The following is a 17,860-nucleotide window of genomic DNA, read 5'->3' as shown; positions in this document are numbered from 1 at the left end:
TTCCTTTCTGATCTACTACTTTTAGGCTCTCTCTTTGCTTAGAGGACCCCTTTCAATATTTCCTGTAGAGCTGGTTTGGTATTTGCAAATTCTTTCAGTTTTTGTTTGTCCTGGAAGCTTTTAATCTCTCCTTCTATTTTCAATGATAGCCTAGCTGGATATAGTATTCTTGGCTGCATGTTTTTCTCGTTTAGTACTCTGAATATATCATGCCAGCTCTTTCTGGCCTGCCAGGTCTCTGTGGATAAGTCTGCTGCCAATCTAATATTTTTACCATTGTATGTTACAGACTTCTTTTCCCGGGCTGCTTTCAGGATCTTCTCTTTGTCACTAAGACTTGTAAATTTTACTATTAGGTGACGGGGTGTGGACCTATTCTTATTGATCTTGAGGGGGGTTCTCTGAACCTCCTGGATTTTGATGCTTGTTCCCTTTGCCATATTGGGGAAATTCTCTCCAATAATTCTCTCCAATATACCTTCTGCTCCCCTCTCTGTTTCCTCTTCTTCTGGAATCCCAATTATTCTAATGTTGTTTCGTCTTATGGTGTCACTTATCTCTCGAATTCTCCCCTCGTGGTCCAGTAGCTGTTTGTCCCTCTTTTGCTCAGCTTCTTTATTCTCTGTCATTTGTTCTTCTATATCACTAATTCTTTCTTCTGCCTCATTTATCCTAGCAGTGAGAGCCTCCATTTTTGATTGCACCTCATTAATAGCTTTTTTGATTTCAACTTGGTTAGATTTTAGTTCTTTTATTTCTCCAGAAAGGGCTTTTATATCTCCCGAGAGGGTTTCTCTAATATCTTCCATGCCTTTTTCGAGCCTGGCTAGAACCTTGAGAATTGTCATTCTGAACTCTAGATCTGACATATTACCAATGTCTGTATTGATTAGGTCCCTAGCCTTTGGTACTGCCTCTTGTTCTTCTTTTTTTTTTTTTTTGTGGTGAATTTTTCTGCCTTGTCATTTTGTCCAGATAAGAGTATATGAAGGAGCAAGTAAAATACTAAAAGGGTGGCAACAACCCCAGGAAAATATGCTTTAACCAAATCAGAAGAGATCCCAAATCGTGAGGGGGGAGAAAGGGGATAAAAAGAGGTTCAGAAAGGAAAAAAAAAATGAAACAATTAAAAGAAGAAAACGAATAAAGAAAAATTATAAAAAGGAAAAAAATATATATATTAGATAAACTAGTTAAAAAACGTTAAAAAAGAAAAGGGTAAAAGTTAAAAAAAATTTAGCAGAAGAAGAGAAAAAAAATTGAAAAAGAAAAAAAATTAACTGCAAGGCTAAAGAATCATGGTATTTTTTTTAAAAAGGAGAAAGCTTTGCTTTCTCCTCCTCTGGAATTCCGCTGCCTCCTTGGTATTGAAACTGCACTCCTTGGTAGGTGAACTTGGTCCTGGCTGGATTTCTTGTTGCTCTTCTGGGGGAGGGGCCTGTGGTAGTGATTCTCAAGTGTCTTTGCCCCCGGCGGAGTTGCACCTCCCTTACCAGGGGTGGGCTGAGTAATCCGCTCGGGTTTGCTTTCGGGAGCTTTTGTTCCCTGAGAGCTTTCCGTAGAGTTCCGGAGGACAGGAGTGAAAATGGTGGCCTCCTAGTCTCCGGCCTGGAGGAGCCGAGAGCCCAGGGCCAAACTCCTCAGTGCTCCCTCAGAGAACAGCGCCCAATTACTCCCATCACCCTGGCCTCCGGCCGCGCTCCGAGCTGACCGAGCCTGCGACCAGTTCAAGGTAACCCCGAGTTTAGAGCTCACTCCTTGGCTCTGTCTCTGTAGCCGGCTTCCCCGTTCTAATACCTGTAAGCTCTGCAACACTCAGACACCCCCAATCCTTCTGTGACCCTGCGGGACCTGAGGCCACGCTGACCCTGCGTGGGCTTCACCCCGGTTAAGCCCCTGGAGCGATGTCCCTTCACAGGACAGACTTTTAAAAGTCCTGATTTTGTGCTCTGTTGCTCTGCCGCTTGCCGGGAGCTGGCCCCTCCCCCCGGGGTCTATCGTCCCGTCACTTCAGATTCACTTCTCCGCCAGTCCTACCTTTCAGAAAGTGGTTGATTTTCTGTTTCCAGAATTGCTGTTCTTCTTCTCTTTGATCTCCTGTTGGATTTGTAGGTGTTTGCAATCTTTAGGTAAGCTATCTAGCTGATCTCCCACTACCTGAAGTAGTCTCAGCCTGCTACTTCTCCACCATCTTGACTCCTCCTCCTTCCCAATTTTAAATGAGGCATTGTTTTATTCTAGTATATAAAAACTTTTACTTTAAAAAGATTCATTTGTAAAAGAGAAAAACAATAATTTATTTCTTCACCCATTACCCATGCATTGAACATTTTTTTTACACTCATGTTTGTAGAGGTATACACACACATATAAATGAGTGTCATACTTATTAGCATTATTACTCATAGAAATCATGGTCAAAGGACTGGACATATATTGCACAAAAGAAGAAATAGAAATGGACTGAATATACAAAAAGATGATTATCCTCATTAGAAAAGCAAATTAAGACATGAGGAGATACTATCTTTTCACCCATCAGATAAGGAAAATTGTAATGTTTGACAGCACTGTCCTGACATTCACCTACATCATGGAAGGAGTGTACACTGGTGCTAACACTACCAGGATAAGTTGGCAGTACCAATCAAAGTGACCAAAGCATACATCCAAAGTGTCATAAAACATTATTATAATTTCAATATATTTTATGATAATAAAACATTGAAAATAATCCACTGGTCTATCACAGGGAACTGATCTTATAAAGTACCTTGTAAAGTATATAGTCACCAATAAAATATTCTCCAGCTATGTAAGTGTTCTTTTAAATTGACATAAAAAGAATAGAAGGGTATATGAGAGGTGCAGGATAATGTATGTCATTACTACCTGTGTGTTAGAAGGAAGAAAATTAGATCTATATGTATTTGTTTTTTTATATCTAAATTCATATTTGCCTAAATAAAACCTGGAAGGATGGGCAAGAAACAAAAGATGTGACCTGTAGGTGGTGGGCAGGTAGAGACAGTGGTTGGAGTAAGATTTTGTAGTTCAATTTTTAGAGTGTTTAAATTTTGGAACCATGTGAATGTATAATCTAAAAATTTTAGTAGGACCCTGCCATGCCTATTTCTTCAACAATACTTTCCTTTTTAAAAGTTTTTATTTATTTATGTAATCTCTACAATCTCTTTTTAAAATTTATTTATTTATTTATTTATGTAATCTCTAAAATCTTTTTTAGTTTTTATTTATTTATGTAATCTCTACAATGAATTTACAATGAATGTAAATAGAAAATCTCTCATTCTTTAAACTGAATCAGCCAGCTACTACCTCGATAATACTTTCTGATTAATTTTCCATTTCTTCAACAATCTATATTTTTGTGTAGCTGCATACTAGCCCATCATACAACATTATTTATTTTAGTTTTTTAATTTCTTATTGGGCATTTGATTTAATTTGGGACTGTTGTAAATAGTGGTATGGTATTGCATGTAAATCTTAGTGCTTACAATAAGGGTGTGCAAGCAGGTGTGTTTTCTCTTATTTCTAAAGTAGAACTGCCAACAGTAGATGCTAATGTTGTTGAAGATTCATATACATTCAACAAGATTAACTATCTCATCTACACAACTCCAGGAGATGGGGCATAACATATCTTCATTTTATAAATGAGAAAGTTGTGGCATAGACAGTTCAAATAGCTATAGACTCAAGATTTAAACCTAGGTACTTGGCAGGTTCAGAGTTCATGCACTTAACTCCTCTACTACTCTACTTTTTCAGTGTTGGTGGGGCTCTAATGGGGTTCTTGTGAGATTAGGAAACCATGGGTCTGAGCACACCTGCCTGTCATGCGACAATATTATACTGCCACTACCAGAATGTTTCAAACCAAGTGGGTCTGAATCTGCTCACCTTTGAAGGAGGTGAAGGGCACCTTCACTGGCTATGGCCCCCCTGGGTGGGTGCCCCAAAGAAGGCTTCATAAGGACTATCTCAGGGAAAGATTTGAAATGTGGAATTGACCAATATTACAACCAGTTCTGAAATTGAAGGCTCATTTGTCATGCTGTCCCTTACCTTGGCCTCTCAGATTGCCCCAAATGAAAGTATACAGATGCAGAAGTAGACTTTTGATTGTTTTTATTGTGCCTATTATGAAAGCAAAGATGTCAGTTTCCAGATGTGCAAAATAAAAGGTTTTGAAGCAATTATCTGGTTAAAGGGCCCCAGGAGATGTACCTAGAAGCTCTGTGTTGGCTAAACTCAGAGGCACAGGTGGCTCTGAGGAGCTGGCAGGCATTAAGGAGAGAGCAGTGTTGAAGCCCCTGTGGATAACCCCCTGACCCTACACTTAAGTCATGGCAGAAGTTGTTCTTGCTGCAGAGTGAACTTTTCTGCTTGCCCAATTGTTTGTAAAATCATTCTGCAATAATGACACAATAGAAAGACATATGTGAACTGAAATAACCCAAACCCAGAATGCCCCATTATATACTCAGATGATGCTTTAGGCAACAATAGCCAATGAAGACAAGTGGACACGTGATGCCACCATGTGCTAGGAGCTCTTCTCATTGCCACAGAGTGCTGGTATCCCAAGCAGATAGAAGAGAATGATGGCAAAGTAGATCAGGTTCTTGAAGAGGAGGAGAAGGTAGGTGTAGTAGGCAGAGGTGTTCATGAGCTGCACCTGTAGGGTGTCTAAAATAGGTCATTTATTAGTTTTACCTTCTGTTCTTTTGAAGGGCTATAACTTACTAATGGGAGACGGGTCACATTATACATTTCTGATGTCCCCACAACAGCAAAACCTGGTAGCAAATGTCTACACCATCAACATCACCAGTACCACCACCATTACCACCACCACCACCAAATAACTCATAATCCAGCTTGCAGATAAAGAAGTCAATCAACAACATCAGAGGTTCACTAAGAACATTCCAAAGTATTAAGAAGTAAGGTTATATCTTAGATGAATGAGTCAACCTGAAAAAAAATCATTGGTGAAAATAGCTTTTACCATTTCTTCATCCCCACCATGTCTCTAAGTAAGAATAATCGCTAATACATGCTTTAACTACTATCTAAACTACAGATTAATTTGAGAGGTTTGTGTGTAAAACTTTAATCTTACTTAATTTTTCGATAACCTAGGAGATTATTTTCATTGCCATTTTACAAATTAATTGAGAACAGAGAACTAATTTGCCTGATGTCTACAGTTTGTAAGTACCACAAACCAGGTTTTAATCCCAGCAACATAATGTTCAAGAACACATTCTTGGGGAGCCTGGGTAATTCAGTAATTAAGCATCTGCCTTTGGCTCATTAATGACCCCAGGGCCCTAGGATTGATCCCTGCATTTGGCTCCCTGCTCTGCAGGGAGCCTGCTTCTCCCTCTCCCACTCCCCTTGCTTGTGTTCCCTCTCTTGATGTCTCTCTGTCAAATAAATAAATAAAATCTTAAAAAAAAGAACACATTCTTACCTACTCTGTATTTCTATACCTCCACGTGTAATAAATACCTTCAACAACAAAGAGTTAAGCGTAAATATAAAGATGAATTGTTGATTTAGAAGCATCTTAGCCACTACTGAGATTACTATCAGGGGTACAAATTTGGTTGTGTTCAAGGTAGGATGGGTGGGAGGTTTTAGTAAAGAGGGTATTAGTTGTGATGAGCACAGGATGATGTATGGAAGTGTTAAATCATATTGTACACCTGAAACTAATATTACCCTTATATTAAATAACTGAAATTTAAATAAAAACTTGAAGAAATAATAAAATAAAATAAACTTTAAAAAATGGAAGAAAGGGGCAAATCCAAATTATCTGCAACTTTAAGAGCTCAAACTAACTCCCTCGTCTTTCCTGAATACCCTCATTTTATCTATGATGTTATATGATAATTGCATTTTTTATACTTTGAGATTTTGTAAGAAATATATGATGTCAAGAAATAATGACAATATATGATGTCAAGAAATTAATGACAATGATGGTGGACCAGACTGGCCATTCAATGAACCACTAGGTTGGGTCTTGAGTCTGTTCATCTGGAAATTTCTTTCTTTTTTTTTTTTTTTTTAAGACTTTTATTTTATTTTATTTTATTTTATTTTATTTTATTTTACCAAAGAGAGAGAAAGAGCCAGAGAACACAGGCAGGGGGAACTGCAGAGGGAAAAGGAGAAACATGCTCCTCACTGAGCAGGGAGCCCAACATGGGGTTCAATTCCAAGACCCTGGGATCATATCCTGAGCTGAAGGCAGACACTTAACCGATTGAGCTACCCAGGTGCACCTGGAAATTTTTTTTATGTGTTTATCTCCAAAAGAGTCAGAACTCAAGAATCATTAACCCTTACTGTGGAAAAGGACATCAAGTGGTGCTGTGCTCATTGCTCCTTGCCTTTGGTTAGGTAATATGTTAGCTGACGTCTAGAGGATCCTTAAGATTGGACATGGAGGGCGAAAATCAGCAAGGCTAGAGCCAGTGCTTCTTGTAGTTTCTTGTAGCTTCTTGTAGTAGAAAGGACCAGAAACCAGTACTTACAATGTGACAGCTAAATGAGATACCTTATGCTAGACATTCTACAAATGTGACCTTATGTCTTCAGTAACTGAGTGAGACATTATTTGTGTTATTCCTGCTTTCCATAAAATGTAAATACTGTACCCACATTCATGAAACTAAGAAGTAAAAGACTGGGGGCGCCTGGGTGGCTCAGTGGGTTAAGCCGCTGCCTTCGGCTCAGGTCGTGGTCTCAGGGTCCTGGGATTGAGCCCCACATTGGGCTCTCTGCTCAGCAGGGAGCCTGCTTCCTCCTCTCTCTCTGCCTGCCTCTCTAACTGCTTGTGATCTCTCTCTGTCAAAAAAAAAAAAAAAAAAAAAAAAGAAGAAGTAAAAGACTGGGGTTAATATCCAGTCTGTGGTATGTGAAGCCCTGCACTTACACCCCCTCTCCCATGTGTGCACCTGTCTCAGGGCCTTGGCTTTGGGAATTAGAGAAAGAATAAGAACCCAGTAAGTATTTGTACTCCCAATTCAGAAGTACTGGGTTGAAGCCCCAGATCACTGTGTGGCATGACGCAAGGGACAGAATTAATTTTAGGTCCTTGCCCCCCCCCCCACTGTGTAAAATGGGGATAAAATCCTCCACAGTGAATATTAAGAGAATCGAACAACATGGACACAAAGTGCAGTACAATGCCCCCTGTATAAGACACTCTCAGTGTCAATTCATGTTATTGACCACCAACAAGAATAGACTTAAAAATATCCAGAAGCAACTTGATGTCATGTTTTCCTCAGTCAGTAGAAACAAAGGCCACAGAAGCGAACGGAGTCCATTGCAGAAAGAATTCAGAGTACATCACTGTACCCCTAATTTATAGTCCTCTCACACCAAAACCAGCATTTACTGTGTGAAAATGACTCCCGAGAAATGGATTGACTTAAAATATAACTCAGTGTATTTTGCAAGATCTGGCCATTCTGAGATGACTCCCTGAAACCAGGGAATTTCAAAAGTTAAGTTGATCAGGAGGAAAAAATGCTATAGCATAACTGAGAGCAAACATAGACAAAAACTTACCAGTTTCATCTTTCAGGGAGGCTTTTCTAGATGTAATAGCAGAGAGCTCTAAAAGAAATAAAGACAAGTATTATTGAATTGTTTATATTCATTATTTGATATGTTGTCTGTTTTGTGGATGGATAGATGGATGGTATATAAATAGATAGGTAGATGATAGAATATGTAAACAGAGAGGAGAGAGCCATTACTAATATGAGCCCCACAATTCCAGAACTGATTGTTCTGAGTCTGTGTAAGCTAGTAGATCAATTAATTTATTGTATTTCTGCACATGAAGATGTTGAAGTTCATGAATGATGCATTTTTCCTTCTTTTCTCACAACTTAATGCCTAGGACTATCTTGTTTTCCCTCTGTGCTCATAGCTCCCAGCACAGTGCTTGCTACACAGTAGGTGTTCTATAAATTCTTGTTAAATGGAAAAAATAACTGAAACAGTGGCTGCTATACATTCCTCAGCACCCACTGCTAACATGAAGGGTTGTTACCAAAATGAATTCATCCAACCCTAGAATGCACAGCAGAATATTACATTTTGGGAGGAATCTGGAATAGGTAAATTTCCCATCTAAGCAAAAGAAAGAGGTCCCACCTTTCCAAACACACATGTTCCCAATATCCCCAACTCATGCACATGATTTTTTGGAGTGGTGGTGTTTGTGGACATGACAATAATACTAATGAAAGCCAATACCTATTGAATGATTATTACTGTGCCAGGAAGTATGTGAAAGATTCACATGTATTAGGTCATGACACTGATGTGAGCTGTATTCATGTTAGCCATGAAGAAATGAGGCTTAGAAAGTCTAAATAACTTGCTGGTAGTCATACCAGTGATTGGCAGAGCCAGCACTCAATGTTCCATTATGAGGGTTTAGATAAGCTAGAACATGTGGGAAGTACCTTGTAAAACAATCCATAGAAATTCATATGACTCCACCATAGTGGAGGCTCAGGCATTATCTCTTCTCCTATCATAATTACTCATAGAAAATGACCTTTTTATTACAGAAGCTCAGCATTTCAGTGTGCTTCTTTCCAGGGACAGAAAGACTGGACAAGGAATAATCATAGGTTTTCTGAATATATAACTGAGGTGAGGGTTGTATTACTCTACAGTGTAAAAAAACCCCACAGAAACAAAAACCCGATATGCATACAAAACCAAAATTCCTTTAAAAGATCATTGACTGGATTATTTGCTTGTAGAGATAAGAGAGGGAGACAAACCATAAGAGACTCTGGACTCTGGGAAACAAATTTAGGGTTTCAGAGGAGAAGGGGAGAAGGATGGGATAGCTGGATAATGGGTATCAAGGAGGGCACTTGTTGAGGGCACATGTTGAGGATGAGCACTGGATGTTATATGCAACTAATGAATCATTGAATACTACATCAAAATCTAATGATGTACTATATGTTGGCCAACTGAACATTAAAAAAAGGATCATTGACTGTTGGATGGAGGAAGAGAGTCTTAGCATGTTCATTATTTTTCTCCTTGATGTGTTCTCTCCAGATATTGTTCTGTTATGTAAATTATCCACTTCACATAATCTTATTTTGGTATGCTTTAAAAGAATGAATCTGAGCTATAGGCTTTTGTGTAAATCTCAAGAACAGAAATATTTACATAATTGTGTTTAGATGTTAAAATATCCTCAAGAACTGGTTTTTGAGTGTCTTGAAAGCATCTTTCTTTTCCATACAGTGACTTTGCTCATTAAAAAAAATAAATATAAATCACTTACCACCATTTATTGAGGTTTAAACATTCAGGTAATAATTTTTCAAATTAAATCTATGTGTATTCTAGTTTCACATTCTTAATCAATTTTGGTTGAAAACTTGGACCAGATTAGTTTTATCTCTCTTCAAAATTCCTTCCCCGTTTTGTGCTTCCATGTTTTATATATTTCATCAAAAAAACAAAAACAACAAACAAAAAACTTATGAGCATTAGCATTAGAAATATGCCTAGGAAGGGAGGGAGGAGCAAGATGGCAGAGGCGTAGGAGATCTAAATTTCATCTGGTCCAAGGAATTCAGCTAAATAGTTATCAAACCATTCTGAACACCTACAAACTAAACAGGAGATCAAAGAGAATAGCAACAATTCTATGAACAGAAAAGTGACCATTTTATAGATGGTATCTTCTGATTTGGTCAGTGTATATTCTTCTGGGTTCATTGTTACCTTTTTGGCATTTTGTTCTCTCATTCATCTATTTTCTCTGGACAAAATGACAAGACAGAAAAACTCACCTCAAAAAAAAAAAAAAAGATAAGAGGCAGAACTGACTGCTGGACCTAATCAATATGGACATTAGTAAGATGTTAGAACTAGAGTTCAGCATGATAATTCTAAAGATGCTAGCTGGGCTTGAAAAAAGCATAGAAGATATTAGAGAGTTTCTTTATTAGAAAATAAAAGAACAAATACAACCAAGTTGAAATTTTAAAAAGCTATTAATGAGGTGCAATAAGAAATGGAGGCTATTACTGCTGGGACAAATGAGGCAGAAGAGAGAATTAGTGAAATATAAGACCAAATGGTGGAGAATAAAGAAACTGAGGAAAAGAGAGTGAAACAACTATGGAATCACAAGGGGAGAACTCAAGGGATAAATGATACCATAAGATGAAACAATACTAGAATAATTAGGATCCCCAAAGAAGAAGAAAGAGAGAGGGCAGAAGGTATATTGGAGCAAATTATAGCAGATAACCTTCCTAACTTGGGGAAGGAAACAGGCATCAAAACCCAGAAGGCACAGAGAACCCCCCTCAAAATCAATAAAAATAGGTCCATACCCTGTCATCTAATAGTAAAACTTAAAGTCTCAGAGACAAAGAGAAAATACTGAGAGTAGCTCAGAACAAGAGGTCTGTAGCCTACAGTGGTAGAAATATTAGATTAGCAGCAGACCTATTGACAGAGACCTGGCATACCAGAAAGGACTAGCATGATATATTCAGAGCACCAAATGAGAAAAATATGCAACCAAGAATACTATACCCAGCTAGGCTCTCATTGAAAATAGAAGGAGAAATAAAAAGCTTCCAGGGCAAACAAAAACTAAAATAATTTGCAAACACCAAACCAAGCCTACAGGAAATATTGAAAAGAGTCCTCTAAGCAAATAGAGAGCCTAAAAGTAACAGACCAGAAAAGAACAGAGACATTATACAGTAACAGTCACCCAACAGGCAATACAATGGCACTAAATTCATATCTCTCAATAGTTACCCTGAATGTAAATGGGCTAAATGCCCCCATTAAAAGACACAGGGCAACAGAATAGATAATAAAACAAGAGCTATCAATATGCTGTCTGCAAGAAACTCATTTTAGACCCAAAGACACCTCCATATTTAAAGTGAGGGGGTGGAAAATAATTTACCATATTAATGGACATCAAAAGGAGCTGGGGTGGCAATCCTTGTATGAGATAAATTATATTTTAAGCCAAAGACTATAATAAGAGATGAGGAAGGACACTATATCATACTTAAAAGGTCTGTCCAACAAGAAGATTTAAAAATTTAAAATATCTGTACCCCTAACATGGGAGCAGCCAATTATATAAACCACTTAATAATGAAATCAAAGAAACACATTGACAACAATACAATAATAGTAGGGGATTATAACACACCCTGACTGAAATGAACAGATCCTCTAAGCAAAGATCGACAAGGAAATAAAGGCTTTATTTTTTTTTAAGGATTTTATTTATTTATTTGACAGACAGAGATCTCAAGTAGGCAGGGAGGCAGGCAGAGAGAGAGGAGGAAGCAGGCTCCCCACTGAGCAGAGAGCCTGATGGGGGGCTCGATCCCAGGACCCTGGAACCATGACCCGAGCTGAAGGCAGAGGCTTTAACCCACTGAGACACCCAGGCACCCTGGAAATAAAGGCTTTAAATGACACATTGGACCAGATGGACATCACAGATATATTCAGAACATTCCATCCCAAAGCAACAGAATACACATTCTTCTCTAGTGCACATGGAACATTCTCCAGAATAGATCACATCCTAGATCACAAATCTGTTCTCAACCAGTACCAAAATATTGGGATTATTCCCCGCATATTTTCAGACCACAGTGCTTTGAAACTAGAACTAAACTACAAGAGGAAAGTTGGAAAGAACTCAAATACATGAAAGCTAAAGAGCATCCTGTTCAAAATCTTTGGGACATAGCAAAGGTGGTCCTGAGAGGAAAGTATATAGCAATGCAAGTCTTTCTCAAGAAATAAGAAAGGTCTCAAATACACAACCTAACCCTACACCTAAAGCAGCTGGAGAAAGAACAGCAAATAAAGTCTAAGCCCAGCAAGAGAAGAGAAATAAAGATCAGAGCAGAAAGCAATGAAATAGAAACCAAAAGAACAGTAGAACAGATCAATGAAACTAGGAGCTGGTTCCTTGAAAGAATTATTAAGATAGATAAACACCTGGCCAGACTTATCAAAAAGAAAAGAGAAAGGACCCAAATTAATAAAATCATGAATGAAAGAGGAGAGATCACAATCAACACCAAAGAAATACAAACAATTATAAGAGCATATTATGAGCAATTATACACCAGCAAATTAGACAATCTGGAAGAAATGGATGCATTCCTAGAGATTTCTAAACTATCAAAACTGAAGCAGGAAGAAAGAGAAATCCTGAACAGACCCAGAACCAGTAAGGAGATTGAAGCAGTAATCAAAAATCTCCCGACCAAAAAGATCCCTGGATCAGATGGCTTTCCAGGGGGAATTCTGCCAAACATTTAAAGAAGAACTAATACCCATTCTTGTCCCCAAAAATAGAAATGGAAGGAAAACTTCCAAACTCATTTTAGGAGGCCAGCATTACCTTGATCCCAAAACCAAAGACCCCATCAAAAAGGAGAATTACAGACCAATATTCATGATGAACATGGATGCAAAAGTCCTCACCAAAATGCTAGCCAATAGGACCTAATGGTACATTAAAAGGATTATTCATCACAACCAAGTGAGATTTATTCTTGGGCTGCAAGTTTGGTTCAACATCCACAAATCAGTCAATGTGATACAATACATTAATAAAATAAAGAACAAGAACCATAGGATGCTCTCAATAGATGCTGAAAAAGCATTTGACAAAGTACAGCATCCTTTCTTGATTAATACCCTTCACAGTGTAGGGGTAGAGGGTATATACCTCAATATTGTAATAGCCATCTATGAGAACCCACAATGAATATCATTCTCAATGGAGAAAAACTGAGAGCCTAAGCCCAGGAACACAGCAGGGCTGTCCACTATCACCACTGATATTCAACATAGAACTAGAAGTCCTGGCCTCAGAAATCAGACATCAAAAAGAAGTAAAAGGCATCGAATTGGCAAAGAAATTTCACTCTTTGCAGATGATATGATACTTTATGTGGAAAACCCAAAAGACTCCACCCCAAAACTGCTAGAACTCATACAGGAATTCAATGAAGTGGCAGAATATAAAATCAATGCACAGAAATCAATTGCATTTCTATACATGAACAACAAGACAGAAGAAAGAGAAATTGAGGAGTTGATCCCACTTACAATTGCACCCAAAACCATAAGATACCTAGGAATAAAACTAACCGAAGACGCAAAGAATCTAGACTCAGAAAACTATAGAGTACTCATGACAGAAATTGAGGAAGACATAAAGAAATGGAAAAACATTCCATGCTCATGATTGGAAGAACAAATATTATGAAAATGTCTATGCTACCTAAAGCAATCTACACATTTAATGCAATCCCTATTAAAATACCATCAGCTTTTTTCAAAGAAATGGGACAAATAATCCTAAATCTTATATGGAACCAGAAAAGGCCCTGAATAGCCAGAGGAATATTGAAAAAGAAAGCCAAAGTTGGTGGCATCACAATTCCAGACTTCAAGCTCTATTACAAAGCTGTCATCATCAAGACAATGTGGTACTGGCACAAAAACAGACACAGATCACTAGAACAGAATAGAAAGCCCAGAAATAGACCCTCAACTCTATGGTCAACTAATCTTCAACAAAGCAGGAAAGAATGTCCAATGGAAAAAAAGACAGTTTCTTCAACAAATGGTGTTGGGAAAATTGGACAGCCACATGCAGAAAAAGGAAACTGTACCATTTTCTTACACCACACCCAAAAATAGACTCCAAATTGATAAAAGACCTCAATGTGAGAAAGGAATCCATCAAAATCCTTGAGGAGAACACAAGCAGGAACCTCTTTGACCTCAGCCGCAGCAACTTCTTCCTAGAAACGTCGCCAAAGGCAAGGGAAGCAAGGGCAAAAATGAACTATTGGGACTTCATCAAGATCAAAATCTTTTGCACAGCAAAGGAAACAGTCAACAAAACCAGAAGACAACTGACAGAATGGTAGAAGATATTTGCAAATGACATATCAGATAAAGGGCTAGTATCCAAAATCTATAAATAACTTATCAAACTCAACACCCAAAAAGCAAATAGTCCAATCAAGAAATGGGCAGAGGACATAAACAGACATTTCTGCAAAGAAGACATCCAGATGGCCAACAGACACATGAAAAAGTACTCACCATCACTCAGCATCAGGGAAATACAAATCAAAACCACAATGAGATACCACCTCACACCAGTCAGAATGGCTAAAATTAACGAGTCAGGAAATGACAGATGCTGGCAAGGATGCAGAGAAAGGGGAACCCTCCTACACTGTTGGTGGGAATGCAAGCTCGTGCAGCCGCTCTGGAAAACAGTATGGAAATTCCTCAAAAAGTTGAAAATAGGGCCACCCTATGACCCTGCAATTCAACTACTGGGTAGTTACTCCAAAATACAAATGTGGTGATCCAAAGATGCTTATAGCAGCAATGTCCACAATAGCCAAACTATATAGAAAGAGCCTAGATGTCCAACAACAAATGAATAGATAAAGATGTGGTCTATATGTACAATGGAATACTATCCAGCCATAAAAAACCCTGAAATCTTGACATTTATGAGGACATGGATGGAACTAGAGGCTATAATGCTAAGCGAACTAAATAATTCAGAGAAAGAGAATTATTGTATGATCTCACTGATATGAGGAATCATAGGGGAAGGGAGGGAAAAATGAAACAAGATGAGACCAGAGAGGGTGACAGACCATAAGATGAGACTCTTAATCTCAGGAAACAAACTGAGGGTTGCTGGAGGGAAGGGGGTAGGAGGGATGGAGTGGCTGGGTGGTGGACTTTGGGGAGGGTAAGTGCTACATTGAATGCTGTGAATTGTGTAAGACTGATGAATCATAGACCTGTACCCCTGAAGCATATAATATGTTGTATGTTAATACAAAAAAAGAAATTTGTTGAGGAAAGGCATTAAAGGAAATGCTCTCACTAGCTTTGCTACTATGAGAAGACCTTGGTTGACATTCCTTTCAGAATTTAATTCCCAAGTAAAACACACCATAAAGAAGAACTTCTCCCTTTTCTATGATCATCACCATGGAATGTTACTATAGTATATTTTTACATTGATCAATATAAAAATCGATACCTAAAGGACTTCAGCCAGTGGTTACATTAAAGTTATGCTTAGCTTATTTGCCTCCTTTCTTTATCTTAGCTGTAGAAACAAAAAATAAATCCAACTGTTCGAAATATTACTTTAGTTATTTTAGGGAAGAATATACAATAAAAATATGAATAAATGTATCCATGTTATGTTTTCAAAAACAAGCATTTTCACTGACATTTATTGTGCTTCCTCTTCATCACATGCCAGGAAAAAGGAAAGGTATGTCAGTGTTTAATCTAAATTTGATCAGTGGAATCACTGAAGATCCAAGAGGATAAAGATTTAATTCAACAATTCAGAGTTGCACACTGCAAAGGTCTTTGTATGTTTTGTGTAAGTGTTTGTTTCCCACTGCTTCCCAAGGACTTGTGAACCACAGGGAAAAGTGCAAACTGGTTCTTTCTCATGGGCTCTCTGGGGCTTTGGTCTGTGATGTTAATGCCAGGACTTGACTTCTGAATCTAATGAGTTACTGATCACAGCCCAGCCAGGGTTATACTTTGAGTAGAGCAATACTGAAGGGAGAAGGACTCTGATTGCTGAGTAGAACATTCCTGAGAGGTATATAATTGTTTTTATTTCCTGATCAAGTAAGATAATCAAAAGTGGACTCTCTTCAGAGCATTTCTTGTTGCGAGGTTGGTAGGTGCTTTCATGTGTATTTTTTCATTTATTTTATACAATGGCCCTAAAAAACATTATTGTGACCTTTATTTTGGATGATAAAACTGAGGCAAGAAAAGCTAAGCGAATTTGTCTTTTTCTTTGTATGTTCCAAAGCCCATTCTCTTTCAGTTCTATGGGGAAATAGCAAGACATTCATACTACCATTTAAGATACCAACATTTAGAAAGACTTTTATTTGTTTCTTTTCATAAATACTTGACAGGGAAGTGGGGTATTTCCTTTGAAGAAAAGAGTACCAGGATATATATATGTATATACATACATACACACACACACACACACACACACACACACACACATACATGTACATACCTTTTATATGGGAAGAAAATAGAATCTCTTGAACAGCCTTTCCTTTATTCATCTCATGTTTGACGATACATTTGTGTTCTTTATCCATTGACACTTCAGTCACAGTCAGCCAGCTGAATTTCATGTATGTGTCATTAGTCTTCATGGTGTCTCCCTGCTGGGATGTCAGAATTGTTTCATCATCCTTTTCTTTCCAATCTATCTTGATAACATCAGGGAAAAAATCCTCAAGGAGACAAAGATATGTTCCAGACTTATGGAGTCTTCTTTCAGCAATTGAAGGAAAAAATATTGTAGGCTTGGGGAAAATGGCTGCATCAAGGTTTCTATCTGTGGGGAAGTGGAATAGCAATTAAAACTTTATTAAAGTAACACAAACATCATGTGGTTTGGAACCACCTCACAGTGAAATGAAAGAAATTTGCCATAGAATTAGGGCTTATCTCAGGCCTTTCATCCACAGTGGGTTATGAGATACTGACTGTTCTTATTTTCAATGAGAAATAGTTACAAGAAGTCATGTAGCTTGCTCAAATAACAACTATTAAATGGCAGAATCTGGATTAAAATATGAGATTTTTTGAAACAATACACACTCACATTTTGAATGGAACTACTATAATGCATACTTGACAATCTATCAAGTTGACCTTCAAATCTTCATATATAGATTCCAAACCCACTTCCTTTTTTTTTTTTAAGATTCCATTTATTTATGACAGAGAGAGTTAACAAGAGAGGGAAAACAAGCATGGGGGAGCTGGAGAGGGATAAGCAGGCTCCCCGCTGATCAAAGAACCTGACATGGGGCTTGATTCCAGGACACTGGGATCATGACCTGAGCCGAACCCACCTCTAAAGTAATGGAGGTCTTCTACTTAATTCCTAATTTTATAAAAACATCTCAATCTCACATCTGAACCATTCCAGGATTTTGAGTAGGACAATGTTCAAAACTTTTCCTCCCAAATATTTACAATACCTTGAATTTAGTAGCAAAGTGACAGTATTTCCAAAACTGTTTTTAGGAAACTTCCCCCCCACCCAGAAATGCTTTTGTATTAACTTTCATGTTAATGTAACACACTTATCTGAATAAGTGTCACACTTATCTGAATTTTGTTTTGATTTGGAAAATGTTCACTGAAAGCATATTTTGTATTGGAATTTCATTTGACATTTATATATGACTAAAAAGACACCATATTTTCACTTTCAGAGTCTCCCTTTAAAGTTGAATCTGCTCTAGAAAGCTGATAATTGTTTTTTAAAACCCCACAGTATCCGTGATTTTAACTGCTGAACAAAATATATATGTAACTGTTGTAGTGTTAAAAGTTATTGCTTTATTAATGATATACTTTATAATGGCTAATTGAATTTAAATTAAAGAAAAAGAAGTTATGGTTCCAGAGTTTCTTGCAGTCCTAATGTCAAGACGTATAACAAAACATAGTTTTAAAGGGCATGTCACTTGACATGGGTATGTTACTTGATTATATATTTATTGTTAATGACTGAAATTATAAATGTTAGCATCCTTTAGATAAACTCGAAATGGATAAAAGACCTCAATGTGAGACAGGAATCCATCAGAATCCTAGAGGAGAATATAGGCAGTAACCTCTTCGATATCAGCCACAGCAACTTCTT

General features: G+C 37.7%; 1 gene segment (V, D, J or C); it reads right to left on the bottom strand.

Annotated features, from left to right (window-relative positions):
- Window positions 1-4,201: 4,201 nt before the first annotated feature.
- LOC111155322 overlaps window positions 4,202-17,860 on the bottom strand; it is a 33,422-nt gene continuing 19,763 nt past the window's right edge. The window contains 3 exon segments of the C gene segment in view: window positions 4,202-4,716; window positions 7,621-7,668; window positions 16,208-16,537. Of these exon segments, the coding sequence occupies window positions 4,574-4,716; window positions 7,621-7,668; window positions 16,208-16,537 (521 nt within the window).

Source organism: Enhydra lutris, unplaced genomic scaffold (assembly GCF_002288905.1).
Source record: "Enhydra lutris kenyoni isolate GAN:26980312 unplaced genomic scaffold, ASM228890v2 scaffoldscaffold40, whole genome shotgun sequence".
In the NCBI taxonomy this organism is placed as follows: domain Eukaryota; kingdom Metazoa; phylum Chordata; class Mammalia; order Carnivora; family Mustelidae; genus Enhydra; species Enhydra lutris.
This window is presented reverse-complemented; position numbering and strand designations above follow the sequence as displayed.